This window comes from Sinocyclocheilus rhinocerous, unplaced genomic scaffold, assembly GCF_001515625.1.
Source record: "Sinocyclocheilus rhinocerous isolate Xijiao unplaced genomic scaffold, SAMN03320098_v1.1 scaffold1013, whole genome shotgun sequence".
Lineage (NCBI taxonomy): Eukaryota > Metazoa > Chordata > Actinopteri > Cypriniformes > Cyprinidae > Sinocyclocheilus > Sinocyclocheilus rhinocerous.
The window spans coordinates 234862-262740 of NW_015642049.1; the positions used below are offsets into that span (position 1 = coordinate 234862).

The 27879-nt window shown below is 35.6% G+C and overlaps 2 protein-coding genes across 2 annotated transcripts in view; both read left to right on the forward strand.

The window, feature by feature from the left end:
- The window catches only part of LOC107755371 (integrin beta-2-like), an 8861-nt gene extending 1506 nt beyond the window's left edge, over positions 1-7355 (forward strand). The window contains exons 3-16 of the mRNA XM_016572149.1: positions 266-357; positions 1026-1218; positions 1343-1513; positions 1625-1866; positions 2024-2179; positions 3045-3140; positions 3415-3504; positions 3614-3748; positions 3858-4045; positions 4855-5087; positions 5180-5396; positions 5799-6004; positions 6368-6531; positions 6651-7355. Of these exons, the coding sequence (XP_016427635.1) occupies positions 266-357; positions 1026-1218; positions 1343-1513; positions 1625-1866; positions 2024-2179; positions 3045-3140; positions 3415-3504; positions 3614-3748; positions 3858-4045; positions 4855-5087; positions 5180-5396; positions 5799-6004; positions 6368-6531; positions 6651-6719 (2252 nt within the window). The 3' untranslated portion in view covers positions 6720-7355. The remainder of the gene's footprint in view (positions 1-265; positions 358-1025; positions 1219-1342; positions 1514-1624; positions 1867-2023; positions 2180-3044; positions 3141-3414; positions 3505-3613; positions 3749-3857; positions 4046-4854; positions 5088-5179; positions 5397-5798; positions 6005-6367; positions 6532-6650) is intronic.
- A 3958-nt stretch (positions 7356-11313) lies between these two features.
- Positions 11314-26982, forward strand: LOC107755365 (villin-1-like). Its single transcript, XM_016572143.1, has 20 exons — positions 11314-11360; positions 14521-14625; positions 14732-14806; positions 14895-15091; positions 15956-16064; positions 17461-17571; positions 17700-17902; positions 17985-18063; positions 18917-19015; positions 20639-20792; positions 21717-21817; positions 21908-22045; positions 22481-22639; positions 23212-23391; positions 23496-23641; positions 24563-24707; positions 24795-24983; positions 25080-25148; positions 25350-25505; positions 26309-26982. Exons 2-20 carry the CDS (start codon positions 14548-14550, stop codon positions 26420-26422), a joined length of 2502 nt encoding a protein of 833 aa, XP_016427629.1. The 5' UTR covers positions 11314-11360; positions 14521-14547; the 3' UTR covers positions 26423-26982.
- Positions 26983-27879: the final 897 nt, after the last annotated feature.

The following is a 27879-nucleotide window of genomic DNA, read 5'->3' on the forward strand; positions in this document are numbered from 1 at the left end:
TTTTTTTTTGGATTTGGACACAGCTAGTCCTTGTTTGGAGAATTTTGGCTCTGTTCCAAAACCTGGTTCTAACTAAAACATATATACACACACACACACACACACTAGGTTTTGGAACAAAGCATGTGTCTCACAAATAAATGCATTTTGTATTTATGTATTTTAACTACATTAATAATAACAGAGCAAATATCCAGGATGCTGAATCATGCAAACAAAATAGGCTGTTTCAAGGCATAACTGAAGTGTAAACTTTTTGTTGCAGTCTACACTCAGGAACCATGTTTAAAAGCTTCAGTAAACACATGTGGAGACTGCATCAAGTCTGGGCCCGGCTGTGCCTGGTGTAAAGACTTGGTAAGCGCTGCTTAATGGCTCTTTTGTTAACATTGGTGAAATAGATTTTCAGGGAACCTGTGAAACACCATTTAATTGGCCTTTAGTAAAATATCTGACTGTCTGAACTCAGTCCATGCTAATATAATATGAAGTATATAATATTTCAATCCCTCACATTGCCAGAATTTGACATGCAGCATAAAATCTGGTCCACTTTCTAGCTTATTCTGACTAAGAATTTAAATTATATTTAAATCATCCACACTATGAAAATACCACACTAGCACAGAAATATTATAAATATGGCACAACAATTCACTAGTAACAACTGATGATAATTTCATAGATAAAAAAAACAAAGTTATGCTCATGAATATCTCACTTGCTACTAAGTGCCTCAAACTCCAGTGAACACTACTTGTTCACAAGCATTCGAATTATCAAGAAGTACCTTTTAAATGCAATTTTATTGATTGCAACAACAACAAAAAAGCCTCAAAATGTCATTGCAGCCAGACAATCTAACTGGAGCTTGCAAGTTTTACTATTCATTGTCAACTATTTGATTTCTAACATTTCAAAGTCAAATTGGAATATCCAATGTCGGTTTGTTCAATAGTCAACAGCTTTTTCAAGTAAAGAAAAATCTCCTTCGTATAATGCTGTCTGTCCTATTTAAACCACAGAATTTCACCAAGACTGGGGAGCAGGAAGCAGCACGTTGTGACACAGTTGCTTTGCTTGAAGAAAGAGGATGTTCACCCACTGGCATAATAAATCCCAAGAACGATTTTAACAGAATTTCAAACAAGCCCCTGATTGCTGGTAAAAATCCAGTGCAGATCCAACCACAAGAAATACAACTGGATCTTAGACCAGGTGTGTTACATACATTCTTACAAATCTACTGTATAGCTTAACCAAAACAACTTTGCTTTTTAATTTACGTTTGAACCTGACTATCAGAAGAGAATAGAGGTGACTGAATGTATTGTTTTCTCAGGGAGGCCCTACACTTTTCAACTACATTTTAAAAGGGCAGAAGGCTATCCAGTAGATCTCTACTACCTAATGGATCTCTCATACTCCATGAAAGATGATTTGGAGAATGTGAAAAATCTGGGAAATAAGTTACTCGAAGAACTCAATAGGATCACTGGCAATGCCAGGATAGGTAAAAGTATTTAAATATATTTACATAAATATATATATATTATAATATTATACATGTTTCAGAGTTGAAAGATTAAGGCTGTGGCTTAATGAACCAACCTTCCTGATGCAGGCTTCGGTTCGTTTGTCGACAAAACACTTCTTCCATACACCGACACCAATGAAGCGAAGCTCCAAATGCCATGCTCAGATAAAAATGAACCATGCCAGCCAGCATTTGGCTTTCAGCATGTGCTTTCACTGACAACCAATGGAAGCAAATTCAAAACTATGGTAGCCGAGCAGCATATATCTGGAAACCTGGACCCCCCAGAAGGAAGCCTGGATGCCATCATGCAAGCCGCGGTCTGTGTGGTGAGACTTCACACTACATGCATAAGTGGCAGAAATGTATTTGGCTGCCATATTAACAGGTTACATGAAACAGGCAAGATATTATATGAAGCCTGATTCATGCATGATGTTCTTTATCATGTAAATAAATTGAAAGCAAAATGTGTTACCCATGCAGAAAGAGATCGGGTGGGGAAACAGCACTCGACTGCTGGTGTTGGCCACTGATGACGGCTTCCACATGGCAGGGGATGGAAAACTTGCTGCCATTCTGGAACCAAACAAAGAAACCTGTCAGCTGGTCGACAGAAAGTACAGCAAGAGCAGCCTATGGGTACGATGTAATACTTTATCTTAATAGTATTAATACCATATGTTTATAATATTTATCTTAAAAACATTTGAACTACACCAAGAAAGTCAAAGGCCGGCTTATTATCGTTAACAAAGTAAAAAAAAAAAAAAGTACTGAAAAATAATTTTCAGTATACTTTACATATAATAAACATTAAACTGAAAAAAAAAATGTATTTTGTTCCAGCAAGTTGCCTAGGCAACATTGCTCGTTTTTTGTTTAAAGTACTAACTAAAACTTAATAAAGACAAATTAAAAAAAGAATAAAAATGACAAAACACAACAAAATTAAAATGAAAACAGAAAATATAACAATAAAATATAATTAAAAATATTGAATTACTATATTATTAAACTATAATAGTTTATTATAATTACTATATTATTAAACTATAATAGTTTGTTATTAGTATAGTTCATTATTAAACTATAATAGTATATTAATGATAATAAAAGAACACTGGCCTGGGGCGAGTTCAATTGTACATTTTTGTACATTTAGATAAACACTGAAACATAAAATATCAACATATTGACAGCATCTTAGACATTAAGGTTTTGCATTAGTAAGTTTTAGAGGCATTATACAGTACACAGTCAAATGAATAAATTATGTAATTTATAATAATAAATTAGGAAGTTTTATTAATCTAAAAGTAATTTGCAAATGCAGGGAAAAAAATTAACCTTTGAATTCCACTAATTCAATATTTTGAAGCCCCAAGGAATTTGTTACCATTTATGTCTCTAAAGTTGTACAAGCGTATATGTTTTAGATGCTATTAGTACCTTGATATCATATTATGTAAACATATCAAAACTATAATACAATCTGTGTTTTCAGGACTACCCCTCTGTTGGACAAATAGCTCGCAAGCTGGAGGAGCAAAACATTCAACCAATTTTTGCAGTCACTAAAAAAATGGAAACTGTGTACACAGTAAGTAAAACATGCTAAAATAAGCAAGTATATTATCTGTAAAAGAGCAATGAAAAGCATAGATTGAGTGCCCTGAGAAGTGTAAACTAGTGTAAACTGACTCTGTGGCACTTTAGCAGTGTTTGGGAAACCTGTTTGACAGTCATTATCTTTGTAGTTACATTTGGTCTATTTAAAACACTTCACATTTTGCTTGATTTTATTTACACACAATTCACATTAATATTCTTAATAGTGGAAGTACTGTGATGTACTTGACTTGTTTCCTTAACAGGAGCTGAGCAAACTGATCCCTAAATCTGCAGTAGGAGTGCTCTCTGAAGACTCGGGCAACGTCGTCAATCTAATTGTGGATGCATACAACGTGAGTGCATGGAACTTCCACTTTGCACAAACCTTTTTAAAGTAAAACATTGCGATGTGAGAGCTTTTCTGTTTAACACCCTTATTAATGTCCTATGGGGTCTGAACAGAACTTGACCTCTGAAGTGATCATGGCTCATGAAGCCCTCCCAGACTTCATATCTGTGAAATACACATCAAACTGTATTGGTGGAGAAAAACCCAGTGACAAGGGGAAATGTGATAATGTGAACATTGGTAAGGAGGTGAGTAAGATTAGTCCAAATGAAGATGCAAATCTTGGTTTATCATTTTAGCAATATTATACAACTTTACACTGTGTAAATAACCTTACTCTTACCATAATCCTTTCAGGTGATTTTTCATGTGACAGTAAGAGTAGAGAGATGCATTACCAGTCAGAGCTTCCTCATCGGGCCATTGGGCTTTAGTGAAAAAGTGAAGGTGAACGTTCAGACTCGATGCAATTGTCAATGTGATGATACCAATCAACCTCATCCTCACTGCGGGGGAAACGGTAAAGTTGTCTGCGGCGGCTGCAGGTAACAGAAAAATATAATTTACTCTTAATTGCTTTCTTTTTCATCATTTTTTACTGACTTAAAATTCCAGATTCCCTGGGTGACTCTTACAACATGCCTGGGTCATACCTAAAAATACATAACTAAGAATAAGGAATAGTATTTTTCATTCAAAAAATTTATTTATCAAAAATTGATTATCAATAGAATAATATAAAATCTAAATCTTAATATAAAAATATATATATTCAATGAGATGTTTTCTGTGTGCGTGCGCGTGTGTGTGTGTGTCTGTGTGTCTATGTGTGTGTGTCTGTGTGTGTGTGTGTCTGTGTGTGTGTGTTTAAAAATTATAAAAATATTCGGTTACACTTTACTTGAAGGGGTGTGCATAAGATTGACACGACACCTTCATAATCATGACATGACACATGTCATGAATATGAAGGAGGTTTTATGCATGTTTATGACAACTGTCATTAAGTGTCATTCGCTCAGTTATGTAATTTTGAAGGCAAAGATGACATTGTTTGAGATGTCTTTGTTATGGGCTATGGTTAGGGGTAAGGGTAGGGGTAGGGTTAGGTCAAATAATGTCATATTTGCATAAAAAAATTACATAACTGAGCGAATGACACTTAATGACAGTTGTCATAAACATGCATAAAACCTCCTTCATATTCATGACATGTGTCATGTCATGATTATGAAGGTGTCGTGTCAGTCTTATGCACACCCCTTCAAGTAAAGTGTTACCAAATATTCTTGACCTATTGCAGGAGTATATGTATATATGTGTAGTGACATAAGCAACTTCCCCATGTCCACAGGTGTGATACGGGTTACTTAGGACAGCGCTGTGAATGCAAACTAGGCCAAAAGGATGAGGCGTCATTGAAAGCGCCGTGTCGGAAGGACAACGGGACCGAATGCGAAGGCAAAGGAGATTGTGTGTGCGGACGGTGTCAGTGTCATATTACAGAGGGTGGTGGCAATTTCTATGGCGAATTCTGTGAATGCGACGATGAGCACTGTGAAAAATTTGACAATAAACAGTGTGCAGGTGATTTGTGTAGCAAAGCTCATATTTAACATGTGCTTTGTAGTATATTTTTTAAAATACGTTCTTAAGTGCAACGTGGCTTCATTTTACAGGTCATGGCAAGTGCAAATGTGGTAGATGTGAGTGTGATCCAGGCTACGAGGGCGCAGTTTGTCACTGTGCAAAATCTGATGAGGATTGCAAGATCGAAGGGAGTGTTTGTCATAACCGTGGGAAATGTGTATGTAACCAGTGTGAATGTGAGAGAAGATACAAGGGGCCCTACTGCAAAACGTGTTCTGCTTGCCAACTTCCGTGTCAAGAGTCAGGGTAAGTAAACCTCAGAACAAGTGACCCTGAGCTCTACAAAGCTGCTACATTATTAACTATTATTAATATAACCAAATACATGTTTTTCATTAATTTCATAAGTCCAAACAGAGGATTACTAACTACAACTACTAATTTAGCTACAGAACTCATGTGAATCAGTTCATAAGGACAGTTTTCCAATGAGCCATTAAAAACATTTCTGCAAGGCATTTCACATATTCTCAGCTAAAAAAATATTTTTATTCATTATATTTAATGCAAATATATTAGTTACTTATTGTAATATAGAAATAATATACATAAATGTAATATAAAAAATAAAATGATATATGTTAAATTAAAGATTTTATATTTTTATATGCATTTAAAATGTACTAAAATATTCTTGACCTACTGCAGGAGTTGTGTTGAATGTTTGGCGTTTGGGACTGGTCCGTTTGAGAAGAGCTGCTCTGTAGCCTGTAAACATCTGCAACATACGATGGTTGAAAAATTGATCAAGAGCGACTGTCGAGTCAAAGATAAAGAGGGCTGCTGGATGTCATTTACAATGACGGAACAGCTTGGATTTGACAAGTACTTTGTCAATGTCCTCAAAGACAGAGGTAGACCCAGACACATTATCTCAAATACTAAAACATGTACTAGGTTCTTGGGTTCTGTCATTGTTGTTCACCCTTCATGTCATTCTGAACCCTGCTGTTATTTTTTGTGTGGAACACAAAAGGAGAATTTCTGAAGAATCTTTATTGACTTTATATGTCTTTTCTATACAATAACACAGTAGTTTATAGTGACAACAAGCTTCAAACGTAGTCATATGGACTTTTTATGATGATTTTCATTAAATGTACAACATGAGGGTGAGTAAATAATGTCCGAATTTTCCAAAATGTTCCAGTTTCAAAAAGCATCATGTTTGACACAGCAAAAGTTAAAGCTTTCTACCTTTACGTTTCTTGTGTTAGAATGTCCTGAGGGGCCAAACATAGCAGCCATCGTAGGAGGATCTCTAGTAGCTGTGGCGTTGATTGGTCTCCTGATTCTCCTCATCGTCAAGGCAGTTCTGTATGCAAGTGACCTTAGAGAATGGAAGAGATTTGAAAAAGACAGAAAACATGAAAAAACATCTGTAAGTTCTGTTTTCTTTATGCATAAAACCCCTACCCTTCATATTCAGTCAAACTTCCTAAAGCTGTTCAGTATTCATGCTTTTTATTAAGCAGATTATGTTTTCTTCTCCTTCTACAGGGTACCAACCCGTTATTCCAGAATGCTACGACCACAGTTCAAAACCCAACATTTTCTGGAGATTCGTGAGAAAACTTGTTGGTGCTGAACGCGTGAAGTACAGAGTGGATGTGTATAAATGAATCTTTGGGTCTGATGCATGATCATTCAGTAAAATAAAATAGCTTTAACTTTTCTTAATGTCCAGTGAGATCTTCAGCAACTTTAGAGAGGCATGAATGTTTGCAAATTATTTGAGATTTATTCATTTGTTTTATTGTATTTTAAATGGTTAACATCATTAAATGTATTTAACAGTTTAACATTCAAAAGGCTTTTTTATGTTTTGTGTAATACTGTACAATACACTGATATTGGATGTTTCAATGTGTCCAGATGCAAATACCTGAAAACTGAGATCACTATGTAATGCCCCTGTACTGCATTTCACAAATTCTTCATTGGCTTTCCACATTATTAAGATTATTTCATAACATCCAACATGGTGTTTGAGGGCTCTGTAAATGTCTTAAATATAAATAAAGTTGGAATTACAATTGTACTTTTCAGGAACTGCCTTGTGCTTTTATGAATTTGGGTTATGCATTTAGTTCTCGGATGGCACAAGGCCATTTTAAAACTGTAAATAATAAATAAGATAATATTTTGATTTCTATCATTTAGAAAGTTGAAATAAAAGCTAGGTAAATAAATGCAAATTATTGAATACATGGATTTTATATTTTTGATATTGTAACATTTTTATATTGTGAAAGTCTTTTTGAGTACTTGAGTACATTTTGAGTATGTTTTTCTTTAAAGGTGCATTCCATGGCTTCAGATTGGCTTCCAAGGTCCCATAATGTCATGTCTCATGATCTAAAAATAAAAAAATAAACAATTTTTGGACAAAACCAACAGATTTAATGACTACAATGCTTAGTTTTTTGGCAGAAATGGAATCATACATAATAAACAATGACATATAGTCCTTCTAACACCATTTTTATTCTTTCTTGCACAGAATAGTTGGATATTATAGGCAGTTGTGAGCATCAAAAAAAAAATTAACCCATAAGAACCCGCGGTGACGCAGGTGTCACAAACACTGGTGATTATCTGAAAAGGTCTTTTTAAAGCATTATCCCTCACTTTCAACTCAGGAAGTCCCTAAGGGACATGTAAGGAACACACAGGTTCAGTCATGTGACAATATGTGAATTTGTGTTGCCATGGCAACATTTCCAAAATGGTGGCCTGTCTAATTAGCACGTTGCAGTGTCAGCAATTTTTAAAAGCGCTTGTTTTTGTTACTAAAGGTATGTTTCAACCCATGCAACAATTCTAATGTTTTAATAACATATCCTAGATTACACTTAACCTGATTTTAATACATTTCTTGAACAAATTGATATAAAACAAGTTACGAAAATATTGTGGTGACATATATGTCACATCGGGCTGTTAACCTTAAAACAGTAGGTGGAATTTTGATGTGACGTATTTGTCACATTAAGAAAAATGTTAATGAGCTGCTTAATTAATTTAGCTGATTCAATTATTTTAGTGTTATATAGTTGCTGCTGCTCATATCAAAGCATATTTGAACAAATGTAAACATAAAAATAATGTCAAATTAATTACATTGATAATGAAATGTATTTTGAAACTATTTTGCATACCTGTAACTAAAACAAGATGTTTATATCATATGTTGGTCCTATTTTAAGGTTATTTTATCTTTTTTGTAGTGAGAATAATGCCGAGTTCACACTGCACGATTTTTAAACTCGTCGGATCGCCGTTGTTTACACACTGCGTGACTATCTGGGGTAGCATTCAGTTGCTGCTGTGTTCACATTGCACGATGGATTGGCGACGGGGGGTTTCACATTGCATGACTTCACAATAGGAAGAATCGCAGACAGCTCTGTCTGGTCCGCAAACTACGTTTCACAACAAAACACGCGAGAAGTGATAAGGAAATAACGCAAGAACCCGCATGCGTCAGACCGGAGTTCGCTTGTTTTTGTTACTAAAGGTATGTTTCAACCCATGCAACAATTCTAATGTTTTAATAACATATCCTAGATTACACTTAACCTGATTTTAATACATTTCTTGAACAAATTGATATAAAACAAGTTACGAAAATATTGTGGTGACATATATGTCACATCGGGCTGTTAACCTTAAAACAGTAGGTGGAATTTTGATGTGACGTATTTGTCACATTAAGAAAAATGTTAATGAGCTGCTTAATTAATTTAGCTGATTCAATTATTTTAGTGTTATATATTTACTGCTGCTCATATCAAAGCATATTTGAACAAATGTAAACATAAAAATAATGTCAAATTAATTACAATGATAATTAAATGTATTTTGAAACTATTTTGCATACCTGTTACTAAAACAAGATGTTTATATCATATGTTGGTCCTATTTTAAGGTTATTTTATCTTTTTTGTATTTTTTTAGATGCGATAACGCATAACTGATGTGGTGATGCGATGAATGAACTAACTCATCTGTTATGCATTGAAGAGATAACACATAACATGTATATTGCATTGCAGTAACTTAGTCCGTTGTGCAGTGAAGAGATAACACATGACAGGTGCTTGTTGCACTGCATTGCATACAAGAACTAACTCTGAAGAGAAAAACATTGAAGAGAAAAAATCAAAAACAACTGCAGAAACATGTTATAAGTGGTCCATTTGGTCTGTTTTATATGCCCCATAATTTTCCTATAAGGAGAAATTGGTCCGGGCTCTTATGGGTTAAAAAAAAGTTGTAAAAAAACATCCACTAATATGTTCAGTGAGATTTGTTTTAAAGAAATTAATTTAATTAAGTATTAAATAAATTAATACTTTTTTTTCAGTGAGGATGAATTAAATCGATCAAAAGTGACAGCAACATCATTTAAAATGTGTCAATGTTACAAGAATCCTGACAAAACGGCATCATGGTTTCCACCAAAATCCTAATCAGGGTTGCAAGGGGTCAAATAGAGCACAACAAACAGGGGTGACTGTAGTAGGCTAACAGTGAGCTACTGTACATCTCACTAATAATCACCAACCCACTTTTGATGGTCTATTTAACTTTCAAAAGATCCGACCAGCTCAATGGTGCCTCAGAAAAGATGGTCTGCATTGATGCTATGGACTATATGAATGCATAGAGGGAATATGCTGAGGTCCACCAAGGGAGGCTTTAACTAGCTCACAACAGAAAACATTCGACATAACCTGCACCTATTTATATTTAAAGGGGTCATATGATGCAATTTCAAATGTTCCTTTCTCTTTGGAGTGTTACAAGCTGTTCGTGCATAGCGGGGTCGTCACATGTGGTTGCTGCAAGCCCGCCGGACGCTCCTTTGTTGAATCCGCCGGCTGCGCCGTTCTCAAGCCCGCCGGCCTCCACTCACTCAAGCCGGCCTCCGCTCACTCTAGCGCACCGTGTGTGACGCTGTGTGCTTCATTGTGAAAGCGAAACTACATCTTTTCAGACCGATGAGCTTTGTAAAAATCGACTCGTTTCAGAAAGGCGGGGCATAGAGGAGAAACAATAATGTACAGTATGTGGAAAATAATGTTTTTTGAACCTTAAACAGCATAAACCCATTTCATTACACCAATGAATTATTTGAGTTTTACCAATGAGTTATTTTTAGCAACATCATATGACCCTTTAAACCTTTTATCCACTTGTCATGGCATACCTGGTTTATCCGGTAATTATGCATGGACTTTGGACTTGTAGTAAGATACACTACCAGTCGAAAGTTTGGACGCACCTACTCATTATTTTATATTAAGATTTTTCATATATTATTATTAAAGTAAAAAATATAAAAAACTATAAAAACACAAATGGAATTATGCAGCCATAATTGCAGTCTATACAGTCTTTTAATGTATCTTACAAGTCTAAGTTACTACACTTTGTCTAGATTCTCTACCAACCATGCTGGTTTGCTTTTTCATGAACTTCACATGTATGCTTGCTGCTATTCCTTCATTATCTGCTCCAAAACATCCATTTAAAATGAATGTTTCATTTTGTACAGAAATTTATATACAGGTAATTTATATTTGCCTACAAAACTAAATGTAAGTCAAAAAGGTGTTAAAATGATGAGAAATATAAAATCAGTCAAGTGTGTCCAGACTTTTGACTGGTATGTAAGAGTTAACCAGTAATACATTCCCTTCCAGATTAGAGCGTATTTTTGCACTTGAATTTAAGCTTCAAATCAGGGTTATTTTGGTTGGAGAAATATTTTTTTCTGGGATGAAAAAATGGAAAAGAAATTAAGTGGTCAGAAGGAGGTATCTATAGTGGTCAGTGTATAGTATACAGTCATTTGAACACATTATAGTAAAATGCAAAGGACAAGTATGCATGGCACCAGATGGGCTGGGGGTGGAGAGGTAAACAAACATATTTGTTTCGCTTTATTGCTCAGAGACATCTACTGGGGAGGGGGGCGAGATGAACAACTTATGCCTGTAACCACAGATATGACACACCTGTATGCATATCACCTGCTCTTGCCATATATGGCCCTGAGTGAATGAACACAGAGAGAGATAAAAGTGCAAGGGTTGTAAAGTAGAGAGAGCGAAAGAGTGTTGCACAGTGTTGCTCCACCACTGTCTGTGAACCAGCAGAACCTTTACCTGGCTGCTTCCTTCTCGATTCCACCGGTGGCAGGTGAGCTCCTCTTACTCTCGCTCTTTCCATTGCAGAAAAAGACCTTTAACATTGAAGATGCTCGTTAAAGTGATTCATTAGCCAAGTAAACTGTAAAAGAAAAAAGGAAAACCCAGTTGTAAATTTAGTACATAATATAGCAGTGCTTTTTATTTGAACATTGTTCAGTGGTTATGCCTAAATATTTAGCATGAATCACTATTATTAATTAACAAAATAACTAAATCTGTTTGGTGTTTAAGCTGGCTTGCTGTTATTCATTTTGAATGAATCTCAATGGTGACTAAAAACATCCATTTTATATAGTGGCTTTATGTTTGAATGACTTGACAACATGCTATTTTTTCTATACGGCATTGTACATTATATGCTTTGGTCTGAAAAAGAAGGTTGGATTGGTTATGATGGACAGTTTACAGGAAGAATATTAATCAAGGTTATAGGGAAGGAGGTGGAGATGAGACATGCACTGTACACAGCACTGTCAGGCCTGATCAAACACAGGGTGGTTAAATAAAAACTCTGCACACTTTCCTGTTTGCTCTGACACACGGCATCTAGTAATTCTGGAGGGCAGATAATTTGTGATATGTCATTGTAACTGTAACAGCAGAGTGAAGCGTTAAGGCATTATTGCACTAACAACGTAACTTCTAGGATTTAGTTAGGAAATATGAACCTTTGCACAGGGCTGAGGGTTTGTGATTGGTGACTTAAGGGTCAGCGCAATCTGCTCGCACTAGAGACAGTAATACAACCACCTAATAAAACCCAACCATCCAATCAAACAAGAGAGATCGAGTCATCCGTATTATCACACCATATCAACATCTATGCTGCAAGGTACCAGGCAAACATAAAAAGATGTTGATAAGGGAGCTCATAAATTTGGGATATGCAAACAGAAAATGATCCTCTAGGGCGTATGTAGATATATATATATATATATATAGGGTGTGTATACTGTATGTGTGAGCATTATTTGTCGATAATGACCAGCTCGCTGTTCATGATCTGACATTTTGCTTGGCTACTTATAAATAAATTGACTTTAGTGAAATTAATTTGATGTGAGAAGATTTAATTTTTTTTTTAACTTTGTGTGCTGCCGTCTTGGCCAGGTCTCCCTGGAAGAAGAGATTATGATAACTTCCTGGTTAAATAAAGGATAAATACAATTAATAAAAATACATAAAATAAACCACAATGTGAGGATGAATGCATGTCACACTGACTGAAAAATGTCATTAAATTACCATAATACCATGTAAGAGCTATTGTCAGGTGCGATGGCCCCACGTGATTGATGGAAGCTTCCTGCTTAATTTGTTAAAAACAACACCACAAATGGATGATAGTAACCAAGCAATGGCAAGTTTCTTAAATCAGTGTAACCGGGATGTGGACGTGAGGATAGAAAGGATGTGGTTGGTACTTCAACGTGAGAAGCCATGGTTTTGAAACAGAGACACTATTCTTCACTAGCCACATAGTTTGCAGCATATTTAAACAGATGGGTGGTTTGCACACAACAAAGACAAAGCCAACGCAATATAATCAAATTTTGATAGTCCCCTGACTATCATAAACCATGTACAACTTCCTTTAGAACATAATAGTTTGTTACCTGAGCAAATTTAGAGAATATTCATATAATAAATAATTATAAAAGTGGATCAGTAATGCAATAAAAGTTATGGTTAAATTATTTAATTAAATCTGTACTGATTAAATTTATCTAATCAATAGCCAGTTCAGTGCAAAAATATTAAATGTTTTATATTTGTTTTTCAGTTAAATATCTAAACATCCATTAAACAAGATCTAATAATTTGAGAACTAAACTTGCATACGATATTTAGGCTTGTTTTCAGATATTATATCTTGAATCAGTGATTAAAAACAAACAAATATCTTGCATAAAGAAAATGAAGCTTATTTTTAGGAAGATGTTTACATGTTGATATTATTTTCATAACAATTAAGCACCTTTTTAGATAACTAGACTAAATCTTGAACTTAGCTTTTTTCCTTGTAGATTAAATGCATAAATCTAGCTAAACAATTTAGAAAAAGAAAGAAAGAAAGAAAAGTCCCTTTCAGGGAAGTCTAAAAGGGACTAAAGAGAATAATCAAAAGAAACTTTATAAATAAAAAACATATTCTCTGAAATGGAACATTACATGATTTTCCTTTTCAAGTAAATTAGTCATGTTTTAAGGATGATTATATGGAAAATAAGACAGACATACTGGTTAAGCAAACATTTATTTGCAGCTTGAACTATGTGCTCAGTGCAGTAGATAAAGTGAAGGATTGTGGGGCTTGATCACGCCCTGACATCTCAGACACACTTAATGATAACTGCTCTGGATATGGAGGCGTAGTATTTTTACTACAGATTTGCAACGGATATTTGACATGAGGCTTTTACTTCCTTTCCCAGGGGCGGCTGACTCTCTTTCTTCCATAAGCGTTCAAACTTTAGCTTTAGTGTCTGGGTTTACTAATGCATGAACTGAAGTGCACTGACTCTTATTTAGGCTGCACCCTCTTTTGCACTTAAACAACACTAAAGAAGCCAATCAGGAAAGAAATCATTAAACAATATTAAAGGAACAGTTCACACAGTTTCATGCTGCACAGTTTAGTGACCATGGCTTTCAAAGTCCAAAAACAACAAAAACACAAGTCTTCAGAAGCCATATTATAGCTTCATGGGATGAACAGATTTCATTATTAGTTTAAAAAAGTCATGATTAACCAGAAATCTTCTATTTAATTCTATGTTTATGTACTGCGATATCAAATACGCCATGTATAGAGAAAAATAACTGCCTATAGGTTTAGGATGACATGAAGGTGAGCAAATAATGACTGTTTTCTTTTTATTGGGAACTTTAACTTTTACTATTTTTCTTTGTTATACGGTGAGGTCAGATGAAGGATAAAGTGTAGATTTGAAGAAAACGGGGTCCGTAAACAGCAATAAAAATATTTGTTTGCTTGTGGTTGTGTACTGGAAAGTAAAATTAAATGCACAAATACATTTTTGAGTAGTTCATACACAGGACATGTGTGCTTTGTAATTCTAAGAAAACAATCTGGATCACTGAACTCAAGTCATTTCTATCCAACCCTCCCCCTTTCTTTCTTCCAGGTATTTTCTGAGACGTAAGCTGGCACCATGCCACAGGATGTCAAGACCGATGTTCCCAAAGTCCTTGATAAAACCACACCAGGACTTCAGATGTGGAGAGTGGAGGTAAGTAGGAATGATACTACTTACTTCAAATCAGTGCATTCAACATCTGAGACACTGACATCTTTAGCAAATCACTAATCAGTCTTCTTTTTAAATTACTGGTCAGAACATGGAGCTCGTGCCTTGTCCACCAAAAACATATGGACAGTTTTTTGAAGGAGACAGCTATGTAATACTCTACGTAAGTATCAGCACTTAGTGCCCTAATCGACTCAAGTGCATTTAAGCTGACAAAATCTAACCGCTAAAGAAAAACATTTCATTTTCAGACTCACAAGACCAGCAACAACTACACCTACGACCTCCATTATTGGCTGGGCAAGGCCGCCTCCCAGGATGAGCAGGGAGCAGCAGCGATATACACCACGCAGATGGATGAACACCTAGGGGGCGTTGCTGTGCAGCATCGTGAAACCCAGGGCCATGAGAGCGCCACCTTCCAAGGATACTTCAAACAGGGCATCATGTAAGCCAGGGTTCCTCAAATCTTGCCCTGGAGGGCCAATGCGCTGCAGAGTTTAGCTCCAACCCTGACCAAACTCACCTACCTGTTATTTTCTAATGATCCTGAAGACATTGATTAGCAAACTCAGGTGTGTTTGATTAGGGTTAGAGCGAAACTCTGGAGGAAAGTGGATCTCATGGGCCAGATTTGAGGATCCCTGATGTAAGCCATCTCCTGACTGATGTTTAGGGTTACCTTGAATGAATCTATGAACCAAATGAACCAGAACATGTAAAGGTCACATATGTTATCACATATATTTTAGGACCATTAGGATTCTTTGCTAATAAATAAATAAAACTAAACAAAATTTTGCATAAAAACATATTACTAAAGATATTAGCATTTTATGTTTAAATCTGCATACATTAAAAGGTTTACGATTTAAATAGTATGTATGTTACATTACAGTAACGAGAATGTATAATGTATACAGTAACGAAAAATTGTCTAATTGTCAAAATGCCTCCCAAAAAAAAAAAATTTATTTTTTATATTTTGCTTTTTGGGATAAAATATGACCCTGACGTTGACAGGAGTCCTTTCTTAGTTGATGTTATGAATAAACTACATTTTCAAGGGGTGTTTACAATGCACATATTTTCCTTTAATCGTAATTTCCGCATTAATCGCACCACTGAGCCTCTTTATTTTAAGATTCTGTGAGAAGCATATGACTTTATAATGCTTCTCTTAGTCACAAAGAGTAAAAAATGTGGAAGTTTACAAAGACAGACTTCTTCATTTCATTTTACCAGAAGTGTTACATTTTGAGTGAGTAAACATGAGTTACAATTGATAACAATGTTAATCTTTTTATTCCAGATACAAAAAAGGTGGAGTCGCATCTGGGATGAAACAAGTGGAGACAAATACGTACAACATTCGCAGACTGCTGCATGTGAAGGGAAATAAGCATGTGGTCGCAGGAGAGGTAAGAATAGCCCCAGCCACAATAAAGTAATTAAAACCCACTCCAACAAGTCCAGAGGTGTAAAAACCCCTGTGACATTTTACTATTCCTTTATTCCTGTGTCAACAACACAAAAACCAACTTCCCACATTAAGACTGATTAAAAATCACCAGTCCATATTAATTTGAAACAGATTTTAAGCTACTCCGCAAGCATGCATGCATTTATTTGCTATTTAAACATCTAAATCACATTTCAAGTTGACAAAGAAAGGAATACCATAAGCAAAAAAGTTATAATTTTAATAATATCTAAATGATTTAAAAATAATATCTGTATAAATACTAATATAATATGCATGCACATAATGAATTGCTATTATATACGTTTTTGAATGCCTGATGTGATTATGACTGCATAAATCATTTTATATTATAAAGAAGTAACACATAAGGTTCCATTTATTAACATTAGTTAACTACGTTAGTGGACATTAACTAAGATTAATAAAGGCTTTATAAGTTTTTTTCATTGTTAGTTTATATTAATTGTAACATTTAATAATATATTATTAAAATAAAATGTTTTATCTGTTAATATTATTTAATGGACCTTAGCTAATATGAGCTAACAATGAGTAGTTGTATTTTTATTCACATTAACAATGATACATAAATACTAAAACAAATGAACTGCTCATTGTTACTTGATGTTAGTTAAAGCATAAAAGGGATAGTTCACCCAAAAATGTAAATTCAGTCATCATTTACTCAGCCTCAAGTTGTTCCAAACCTGTATGAATGTATTTCTTCTGCTTAATACAAAATAAGATATTTTGAAGAATGTGGACAGCCAAACAGTTGCTGGTTCCCACTGACTTCCATAGCATGGAAAAAATTACTATGAAAGTCAATGGGAATCTTTAGCGGTTTGGTTATCCACATTCTTCAAAATATCGTATTCCATGTTCAACAGAAGAAAGAAAGTCATACAGGTTGAGTACAGGTTTGGTGAGTAAATGATGGCAGAATTTAAATTTTTGGGTGAACTATGGTCTTATCTTTAAAGACTATGGCCTGGTTTCACAGACAGGGCTTAGGTTAAGCCAGGATTAGGCCACAGTTCAATTAGGACATTTAAGTATCTTTTATAAAAATACCTTAGAAAAAAAAAAACATTACTGATGAGCATCTTGAGACAAATCAATAACACTGACATATTTTAAGATATATCATTGCAAGTTTCTTTCAGTTAAAACAGCCCAGACAAGCATTTTAGTCTGAGACCAGGCTTAAGCCTTGTCTGTGAAACTGGGGATATATGTCTTTTCCCAGATTAATATGGATATGGAGCTATTTGTAAGCTGATGTTCCCACAAAAAGTGTAAATAATGAGGTTCAATCCCTCTGTGCACAGGTGGAAATGAGCTGGAACAGCTTTAATCAAGGTGATGTGTTCCTGCTGGACCTGGGGAGCCTGATCATTCAGTGGAATGGACCCAAGAGTAACCGAATGGAGAGGTTAAGGGTAAGCCATTAGAATTGATTTGAAATGCAAAAATACCCCTTTTCAGAGACATAAACACATTCTTGATGGTAAGGGTGTATATTACCACGTCTGCACAGTAAGTTTACTACAAGCTTTTGTTTTCATAGGGAATGAACCTAGCAAAGGACATTCGTGATCGAGAGAGGGGTGGTCGAGCACAAGTGACTGTAGTGGAAGCAGATGATGAGAAATCTTCAGAGGAAGCAATGAAATTGATGATTCAGGAACTGGGGGAGAAAAAGCACATCAGAGATGCCATCCCAGATAATATCGTGGATGAGAAACTCAAGACTGCCATTAAACTCTTTCAGTGAGTAATAGTTTTAACTACAAATTAAAGCATGTGTTGAAAATTATGTGCTCCAGCTAAAACAAGTATCTTGTGTGAAAAGTATTTCAGATGCACAGGGTAACCTTGTAGTGCAGGAAGTGGCAGTGAAACCTCTCACACAAGACCTACTTAAAACTGAGGTATGAATAACCCTGACCGCTGACCCAAACTAAACACCGCAGCATACAGCAAATTATGTGTAAAGGCCATGATGATAGCATAGGTTCCCAATGATATATATAGTGTCAAATGTCACACTTACACCTATGTCACAGGTACATTTCATTGAGTGCATTTCACAGCTGGGAGGGACACGTGATGTATAGTTAGGCTCATAAAATAGTTAGCAGATGATAAGGGGAAGTCAGCATCAGCATAATGTGCGACTACATAGTGGATGCCTGTTAAGATAAGACAGAACTATAAGGAACACAGTCGTGCTCACGACACAATTTGATCTGGTTATGCAGTTGTGATGCAAATATGACAGAATATTGTATAAAAAAAAAGTCAAAGACTTCATGAAATGCTGTTGGCAAACTGCTTCTGTAGTTGAACATAACTTCAAAAAGGAAGTTCGATGAGAGAAATGAATTAAATAGGAAATTGATTGGATTGTGAAAAGTGAAAGCTAAATTAAAGTATGGAGCTGAATAGTTGGAGGAAATAGGCTGACAAGAAAGAGAACTTTGTGACTTTAACTATAAAAGAAAGTTGTTTCAGATATATTTTGATTAAAGTTAATGAAAAAAATTGATAACATGCATCCATGAACTGTCAATGAATTGTGCACCAAGACCAAGAACATACATTTAAAATAAATCAAAATCTTGTCTTGAAAATTATAAACACTCTCAAAAACAAAAAGACAGTGTCTATAAAAGAACTCACTACTTCTGCACAAACATTACTTAGCTGAATAAAAGAAGGGAAACTAAAACAGCCACTTTAAAAGCGGAAAATATGTCAATTGACATCTGATTCCTGTGACAGGACTGCTATCTGCTGGATCAAGGCGGAATAAAGATCTTTATCTGGAAGGGCAAAAAGGCATCAAAAACTGAGAGAGCAGAATCTCTGAAGAAAGCAGAGGTGAGTCTTACACCAATGAAGCTCTCATCAAAGTGTGCTTTTCACAAGGGGCCTCATTCACCAACTGCGTATTTGCAAGTATTTGTGAGTAAAACCCGTGTGAATGAAATCACAACTCATTATCAAATAATTGATCATGCAAGGCCTTAAAAGTCAAGTCTTTAAGTTACTATTTCGGAGGGCAAAAATGATCTGGCATAGATTCTAGATTTCCAAAAAATAGCATCAGAGCTATTTCTGCAACATAAGCATACATTTGTATACAATTATCACTGAATAATGCCCAATATTTCTAAACTCAGCATAGTATATTGCACCAAATGTAAATGTAATCACATATCAAATTCTTGCTAAAGAAACACTTCATCATCTCACTTCATGCTTTATTGTTCTAGGCCTACATAAAGGCAAAAGGATATCCCGCATCCCCCTATCTAGAGCCAGCAAGCGAAGGAGGTATAGTTAGGCTCATAAAATAGTTAGCAGATGATAAGGGGAAGTCAGCATCAGCATAATGTGCGACTACATAGTGGATGCCTGTTAAGATAAGACAGAACTATAAGGAACACAGTCGTGCTCACGACACAATTTGATCTGGTTATGCAGTTGTGATGCAAATATGACAGAATATTGTATAAAAAAAAAGTCAAAGACTTCATGAAATGCTGTTGGCAAACTGCTTCTGTAGTTGAACATAACTTCAAAAAGGAAGTTCGATGAGAGAAATGAATTAAATAGGAAATTGATTGGATTGTGAAAAGTGAAAGCTAAATTAAAGTATGGAGCTGAATAGTTGGAGGAAATAGGCTGACAAGAAAGAGAACTTTGTGACTTTAACTATAAAAGAAAGTTGTTTCAGATATATTTTGATTAAAGTTAATGAAAAAAATTTATAACATGCATCCATGAACTGTCAATGAATTGTGCACCAAGACCAAGAACATACATTTAAAATAAATCAAAATCTTGTCTTGAAAATTATAAACACTCTCAAAAACAAAAAGACAGTGTCTATAAAAGAACTCACTACTTCTGCACAAACATTACTTAGCTGAATAAAAGAAGGGAAACTAAAACAGCCACTTTAAAAGCGGAAAATATGTCAATTGACATCTGATTCCTGTGACAGGACTGCTATCTGCTGGATCAAGGCGGAATAAAGATCTTTATCTGGAAGGGCAAAAAGGCATCAAAAACTGAGAGAGCAGAATCTCTGAAGAAAGCAGAGGTGAGTCTTACACCAATGAAGCTCTCATCAAAGTGTGCTTTTCACAAGGGGCCTCATTCACCAACTGCGTATTTGCAAGTATTTGTGAGTAAAACCCGTGTGAATGAAATCACAACTCATTATCAAATAATTGATCATGCAAGGCCTTAAAAGTCAAGTCTTTAAGTTACTATTTCGGAGGGCAAAAATGATCTGGCATAGATTCTAGATTTCCAAAAAATAGCATCAGAGCTATTTCTGCAACATAAGCATACATTTGTATACAATTATCACTGAATAATGCCCAATATTTCTAAACTCAGCATAGTATATTGCACCAAATGTAAATGTAATCACATATCAAATTCTTGCTAAAGAAACACTTCATCATCTCACTTCATGCTTTATTGTTCTAGGCCTACATAAAGGCAAAAGGATATCCTGCATCCACCTATGTAGAGACAGTAAGCGAAGGAGCAGAATCATCAGTGTTCAAGCAACTCTTTCAGAAGTGGACAGACAAGGGACAGACAGCTGGATTGGGCTCCACTCACAGTCCAGGAAAAATAGGTGAACATGGTTTACTAATGTAAAGAAAGCACTTATAAAAACAAGAGTCCGGGAGATGGAAAAAAAGAGAATACATCCAAATTCATATAATTGAAAACACAGTCATGAACAGTGGCAGTGGCAGCCTAAAAATGCCATGCAAGGATTCGAATCAGTGAATCACTTCTTGAATCATTTCCTTTACATGAACCTTCCGAACAAAATGGTTCACTAGATTAGTCAGTCATTCAGTCTTTTGAGTGCAATATATGAGAGAGGACAAGAAGAAAAAGAAAGCATTTGATTACTGATCTCTTACACTGCATACACAATACTGCTATGTATTTTTTATTTTTTTGCGAAAAGTAGTTATAGTTAAATAAACATTTTTGTTACTTGAAATAAACTCAAATTAAAATAAAGCTTAATTAAAATAACATAAAATAATAATAAAAATAATAAATAATAATTTTAAATTAATAATAATAATGACAAAATCACTTTATTTCAGCTTGTTGCCAAAGCAACATTACTAAAATAACACTAAAACTAAAAAATAAATAAAAAAGACAAACACAAATGACTAATACTTTAATATTAGAACAGAAAATCTAAAAAACAAAAACATTTTTGTTAATCTTCTCACACTACTGAAAAATGTTAGTTGCGTCGTTATTTTAGTTGGCATCTTCCCAACGCTGCTGAAATACAATGCAAAAGATCATCTATAATAATAATAAGGCAGCGTTCATACAGGATGTGTTCTTGTGTTAAAAACGGCTGTGGTGAAATTCAAATAAAAAAAACTGACATCCGTTGCTCTGTACACAGGGCAACAATAAAAAAAAACAGCATAGACAAAACACAAGAATGCATTCTGTATAAATGCCCCCTTAGAAACCCATGATTCTGACTCTACTATGTTATAATTTCTGCTTTCTGTAGCCAAGGTTGAGCAAGTTAAGTTTGACGCCACCTCAATGCATGCCAGACCTGACTTGGCTGCACAGCAGAAAATGGTGGATGATGGGTCGGGCGAAGCTGAGGTCAGTGAAATGACCTTTGATGAAATGACAATTGCCTTTCATTCATTTCAGTGAAAAAGACCTCATTACATGAGTGTGTTCATCCCTCAGGTATGGAGGATAGAGGACAATGAGCTTGTCCCTGTGGAGAGGAAGTGGCTCGGCCACTTCTACGGTGGGGACTGTTACCTCATTCTCTACAAATATGAAGTCAACCGCAAACTACACTACATTCTGTACATGTGGCAAGTAAGTGTCTCTTCCGTCATCATTTAATCATTGTACATTGTAATTTAATCCTATACAAATATATAGATTCTTTTAATGTTTTTGAAAGATGTCTTGCTCACCAAGGCTGCATTTATTTGATCAATAATACAGTAAAAAAAATACAGTAAAAACTGGTTTAAAAATATGGTTTTCTATTTTAATATATTTTAAAATGCAATTAATTTCTGATTTCAAAGCTGAATTTTCAGCAGCCATTACTGCAGTCTTCACATTGCTTTTATAGTTAAAAATTACAATTATACAATATGAATTTCTTTGAATTTCAATTCATTTTTAATTCCACTTTCTTACATTCAATTTGGAACTCTGCATCCTACAGTTTAAATTCAATTCAAAGTAACTGCAATTTAAAAGGCACTCTCAGTTCAATTCTGAATACTGATGGAATTTTAGGGCCGCCATGCAAGAACAGCAGAGCTGACAGCCTCTGCATATCAGGCTGTGATCCTGGACCAGAAGTACAACGGGGAACCGGTGCAGGTCCGTGTTCCCATGGGAAAGGAGCCTATGCACCTAATGGCCATTTTCAAGGGCAAAATGGTTATTTATGAGGTAAGTTTGTCAGCCTGTTCCTTTCTCTATAAGCATCATTTGGCCATGTCTTCTGTTATAACAACGGAAACCGAAAACACTTCCTGTTTAAAAAAAAAAAAACTACCAGAAAAAAGTGCAACAGCTTGCCACTGGGGCAGTACCTTCAAAGGTACAACTTTGTCCCCAGTCACTTCATAAAGGGAGCTTATTAGGAGGGTGCATATTAGTACCTTAAAATACTAATATGCACATTTTAAGGGTAGTTAAGATACAAAGGTGTACTTTTGAGGGTACTGCTTCAGTAACAAGCTAAAAGATTGTTTTGCTATAAACATACCTTCATCTATCCAAGTTTAATTTGCAAGGACAATTAAAGTTAGCTACTCATAGCCTGGCAAGAAAAGCGTGAAATGTGTGGCGCCTTGAAAACAATTTAGGTGGGACTGTAAGATAAGAGGCAGTAGGAGTGTTTTGGAAACAATTCTGTACGGTGCCGCTAGTAGTGCGGAAGTGACACACTTTACCTTTAAGCCTTGTAGTGCATACATCCATCTTCTTTGTTTTTGTGACTGCATGTGATTGAATAACAGGAAGGAAGTTCCAGAGAAGGCTCCTCCCATTCTCAGCCATCAGTAAGACTGTTTCACATTCATGGAACGAATGAGTTCAACACACGTGCCACTGAGGTGCCTCCGCGCTCATCTTCTCTGAACTCCAACGATGTGTTTGTGCTCAGCACAGATAAGAGCTGCTACCTGTGGTATGGCAAGGTTGGTATTTCAAATGCTGACAATATCTGGCATATTTCAGATGATGTTTCTGCATATTTCTTACCTGTCTGTTCTAAATACTTGCATTAAATATTACTGTGCAGGGCTGCAGTGGAGATGAGAGAGAGATGGCCAAAACGCTGGCTGACATCATCTCCAAGAGGGAGAAGCATGTTATTGCAGAGGGTCAGGAACCAGCTGACTTCTGGGTAAACCTTGGTGGAAAGTCTCAGTATGCCAGCAGCAAAAGGTACAGTAAAACTTGCACATTGTACAGTAAAAAAAAAAACCATTCTAAAAGAAAAACCTGTTGAGCTGCCTTGTTGTCTACATAGGGCAGCTATATTCTAAGGGCGCATCCTAACTCAAATAGTACCTCATAAATATTTTGAAATGATGTAAATACTGTAAATAATGAATCATACAAATATAGCGCAACAGTCATGTTCTGGAAGTAAAAATTCAATTAATTTTCTCCATAAGGAAATTTTTAACGATAACTTATAAACCTAAGACCTGTGAGCTCTGAGGTTGTTAATTGATAATATAATATATAATTATTAATAATAATATAATATACATAAACAACTTCAAATAATTAATTGTATATTTCTCCTTCGTTTCAATATATCATTAAAACTGTTAACCATCTTGTTCCTTTGTCTTTTTGTCTGTACTTTTTACAAGTACTTTGCTTAAACAAGCACTTTTTGCTTAAAATAAAAGGTTGTGATGTTGTAATTTACCTCATATCTTGTTGGTTTGGTTCATGGCTTATAGTGCTTTAAAGGGATAGTTCATCCAAGACAAAAGGAGATAAAAATAAACTCTTACAGGTTTGGAACAATTTTTGGAACAATGTTCATTTTTGGGTGAACTATCTATTTTTAAAGACTTTTAAAAAAAAATACCTATGGGAAAAGTGAATGGAAAAAAATGCTTCTGGAATCAACACCACGGAAAAAGTGGGCGGTCACTGTTGCACTCTATAGCGCTCCTCAACTGAAGAACACAGGAGAGTGATATAGACAATTGATTTCAATAGGGTTTTGCATTGGGGGATGCATTTTGGCACTGCTTTCTTTGCAAAGGATATTTGCAATCCTGTCTACATAGACAGTTCACAAGTTTTAGGACTATACTATAGCCTATACATTTCTTCTATTCTCAGACTTCAGGATGAGAACTCCAGTATCACACCCCGGTTGTTTGAGTGCTCCAACCAGACGGGTCGCTTTATAGCGACAGAGATTACAAACTTTAACCAAGATGACCTGGATGAGGATGACGTGATGTTGCTGGACATCTGGGATCAGGTGAATGTCGGGGTGGTTTTCTCTCATCACAGTTGTTCATATTCTTTCTGGACCACTAGAAATCACAGCACAAATATGTTCTGTCAGGTGCACCTGTGGATCGGCAAAGGTGCCAATGACAAGGAGAAGCATGAAGCAGTGGTTACAGCACAGGAATATCTGAAGTCCCATCCTGCAGGGCGTGACCTGGATACGCCTATCCTAGTGGTAAAGCAAGGGTTTGAGCCACCCACTTTTACAGGCTGGTTCCACGCCTGGGATCCACAAAAGTGGAGTGTAAGTTAATGACATGGGTTTACCTTCTTTCAGCATGACAACTTACTTCACAAGCTTACGTCACAGGCTATGAATATTTTTTAAATTCTCTTTTAGGGTGGGAAATCCTACGACCAGCTTAAAGCAGAGCTTGGAGATGCAACTGATCTCATCAAAATTACTGTGGTAGGTTATTCATTCTTCAAATGGTAGCATTTCACTAGCAATGTCAAGGTCATGGGTTCAGTTACTTAGGGAATGAATGAACTGAGAAAATGTAAAGTATAAATTGAATGCTCTTTACGTTTTTTGGCAAAAAGCACCTTCTAAATGCATAAATGTACAATAACAAGTGAAAGTGAAAATGGCTTAACATCTTGTACACAGGATCTCACCCAGCCAACCTCAAACCAAACCAACTCAAGTAGCTCAACTCAAGGGGGTAACTTACCCCGTCCTGTCACGCAATCCTTCCCACCAGAGAAGCTGGTGAACATGCAGACAGAAGACCTGCCTGATGGAGTCGACCCCACAAGAAAAGAGGTAAACTTTTGATCTACAGACATCTTTCTTACACAAATCTAACATACACAATGCTAAAATGCCATGAAACATTCCTCAAAACAATTAAATTTGTAACATTTTATTTCAAACTAAATTACTAAATAAACACTATAAATATAATATTTTCTTTTTGGAGAATCACAAAACCTATATATATATATACAGTATCTCACAGAAGTGAGTACACCGCTCACATTTTTGTAAATATTTTATTATATCTTTTCATGTGACAACACTGAAGAAATCACACTTTGCTACAATGTAAAGTAGTGAGTGTACAGCTTGTATAACAGTGTAAATTTGCTGTCCCCTCAAAATAACTCAACACACAGCCATTAATATCTAAACCGCTGGCCACAAAAGTGAGTAAACCCCTAAGTGAAAATGTCCAAATTGGGCCAAATTAGCCATTTTCTCTCCCCGGTGTCATGTGACTCAGTGTTACAAGGTCTCAGGTGTGAATGGGGAGCAGGTGTGTTCAATTTGGTGTTATCGCTCTCACTCTCTCATACTGGTCACTGGAAGTTCAACATGGCACCTCATGGCAAAGAACTCTCTGAGGAGAGAGAGAGAGAGAGAGAATTTATTTATACTGGCTAAAATATATATATTTATATCATTTATATTTGTGTAATCTTACATACATAGTAATATCACAATTTAAAAAATCTTAATAGCACACATTCATTTCCTTTTTGGGGTCAAATGTTACCTGAACATGTTTTTGTGACATTTATCGATTGATAAAACTAGGCTAACACACACCTCTATCATCTATGCAGGACTATCTCTCAAACAACGACTTTAACCTGATCATGGGGATTTCTCGGGTAGATTTCTATGCTCTGCCATCCTGGAAGCAGCTGAGCCTGAAGAAAGAAAAGGGCCTGTTTTAGGATGGGCACAAATACATCCCTGTTCTACAAAACAGACTTCATCTCATGCTAAACTGTATGAATGCTAGTAGTGGTGTGATGCAAAAACACTAGTCAGAATCATCCTTTTAGAGTTTTTAGATTTTACTTTATTTAAGTGTATTGTTTTGCAAATGCAAATTGATTTATTTGAAATTTCCATAGGCCTATGTTATAAAGCAGAATTAATAACTTTAAACGTATAATTTTTGAACAGAAAAAATGGACAAAATGGGAAAATTAAGTTTGCAAATCTGTCTTTTTTACACAGGATTTTCTATTAAAGCTGCATGGTAAACTTCCAATGTAATCTTTCCTTAATGCACCTCAAGGGGAAACCTTCAAGCACTGACAAAAAGCTGCTTTACACTTAAGTGGCTTAAGCACTACAATAAATTTTAATATATTTCAACTAAGATACAAGTTTTTTTGTGAGGTTAATCATTTATACTGAGTATTAATTACAAAAGACACTTGGAGACTTCTGTATACTGTCTAATGTGTAATTTCCATTGGTATTAATCATTTACTGCATAAGAGGCACACCACCTGTCTAATGGAAAAGTCAATAAACAGGAAAAGACTCATTGTAATGGAAAATCTTTTGTTGCCTCTTTGCTAATGCAAATATTAAACATTAACTTATGCCTAAATTCAATTTTGGTATTGTAACGCTTTTTTGTGGCCCTAAGCAAAGCATTTGCATCTCAGTCTAACAAAACAGTATATGTGTTACAAAAACCGTTTTCATTTAAATAGCATAGAGACCCAAGTTTGAGAATGATAGTCAAATAAGGGCAGCCTAGTTACTTAGGAAAGCTATCAGATGTTTAAATCATGTGTACCACCATCCCAGCTGGAAGGAGAAAAAGCCTAGGCTAGTTTGCTGGTCTCCAAAATTTCTCTAAAAGCAGCAAACTACACCAACCTGACTGACCTGGGAGACTAGCTAAGCTTAGGCTTGTTTAAGCTGTTCTTTCGGCAGGGAAAGAAGTTAACACAAAGAGTTTAATCTGGAAGGTGACAAACTTGAAAAGCCGTTAAAAAACAGACAGTCTGAATCTAAACAGGTGGAATTACTTCAGACACTTTGAAGTACAGCAGAAGAATGATTACGAATAAATTAAATATATGAATATGTCTAATATATGATAGTGATGTTAGGTTCTTGAACGAATCGTTCTTTTGAGCCGGTTCTCAGGAAGTAACCGGTCGAGCCGGTTCACAAATCGAACTGAATCGAACTTTAGTTCCGGGTTGATGACGCAGAACGCACAGCCCGAAGTACCACGTCCAACTCGAAAAGAACCGATTGAGCCGGTTCAACCAACTGTCGAAGTTTGCAGAGGATTCAACAAGAACCGAATGAGCCGTGGCGAAGTTTGCCGAGGATTACCGAAGATTCTGATTGAGTTGACGATACTGTGCAAGCCTGAGGC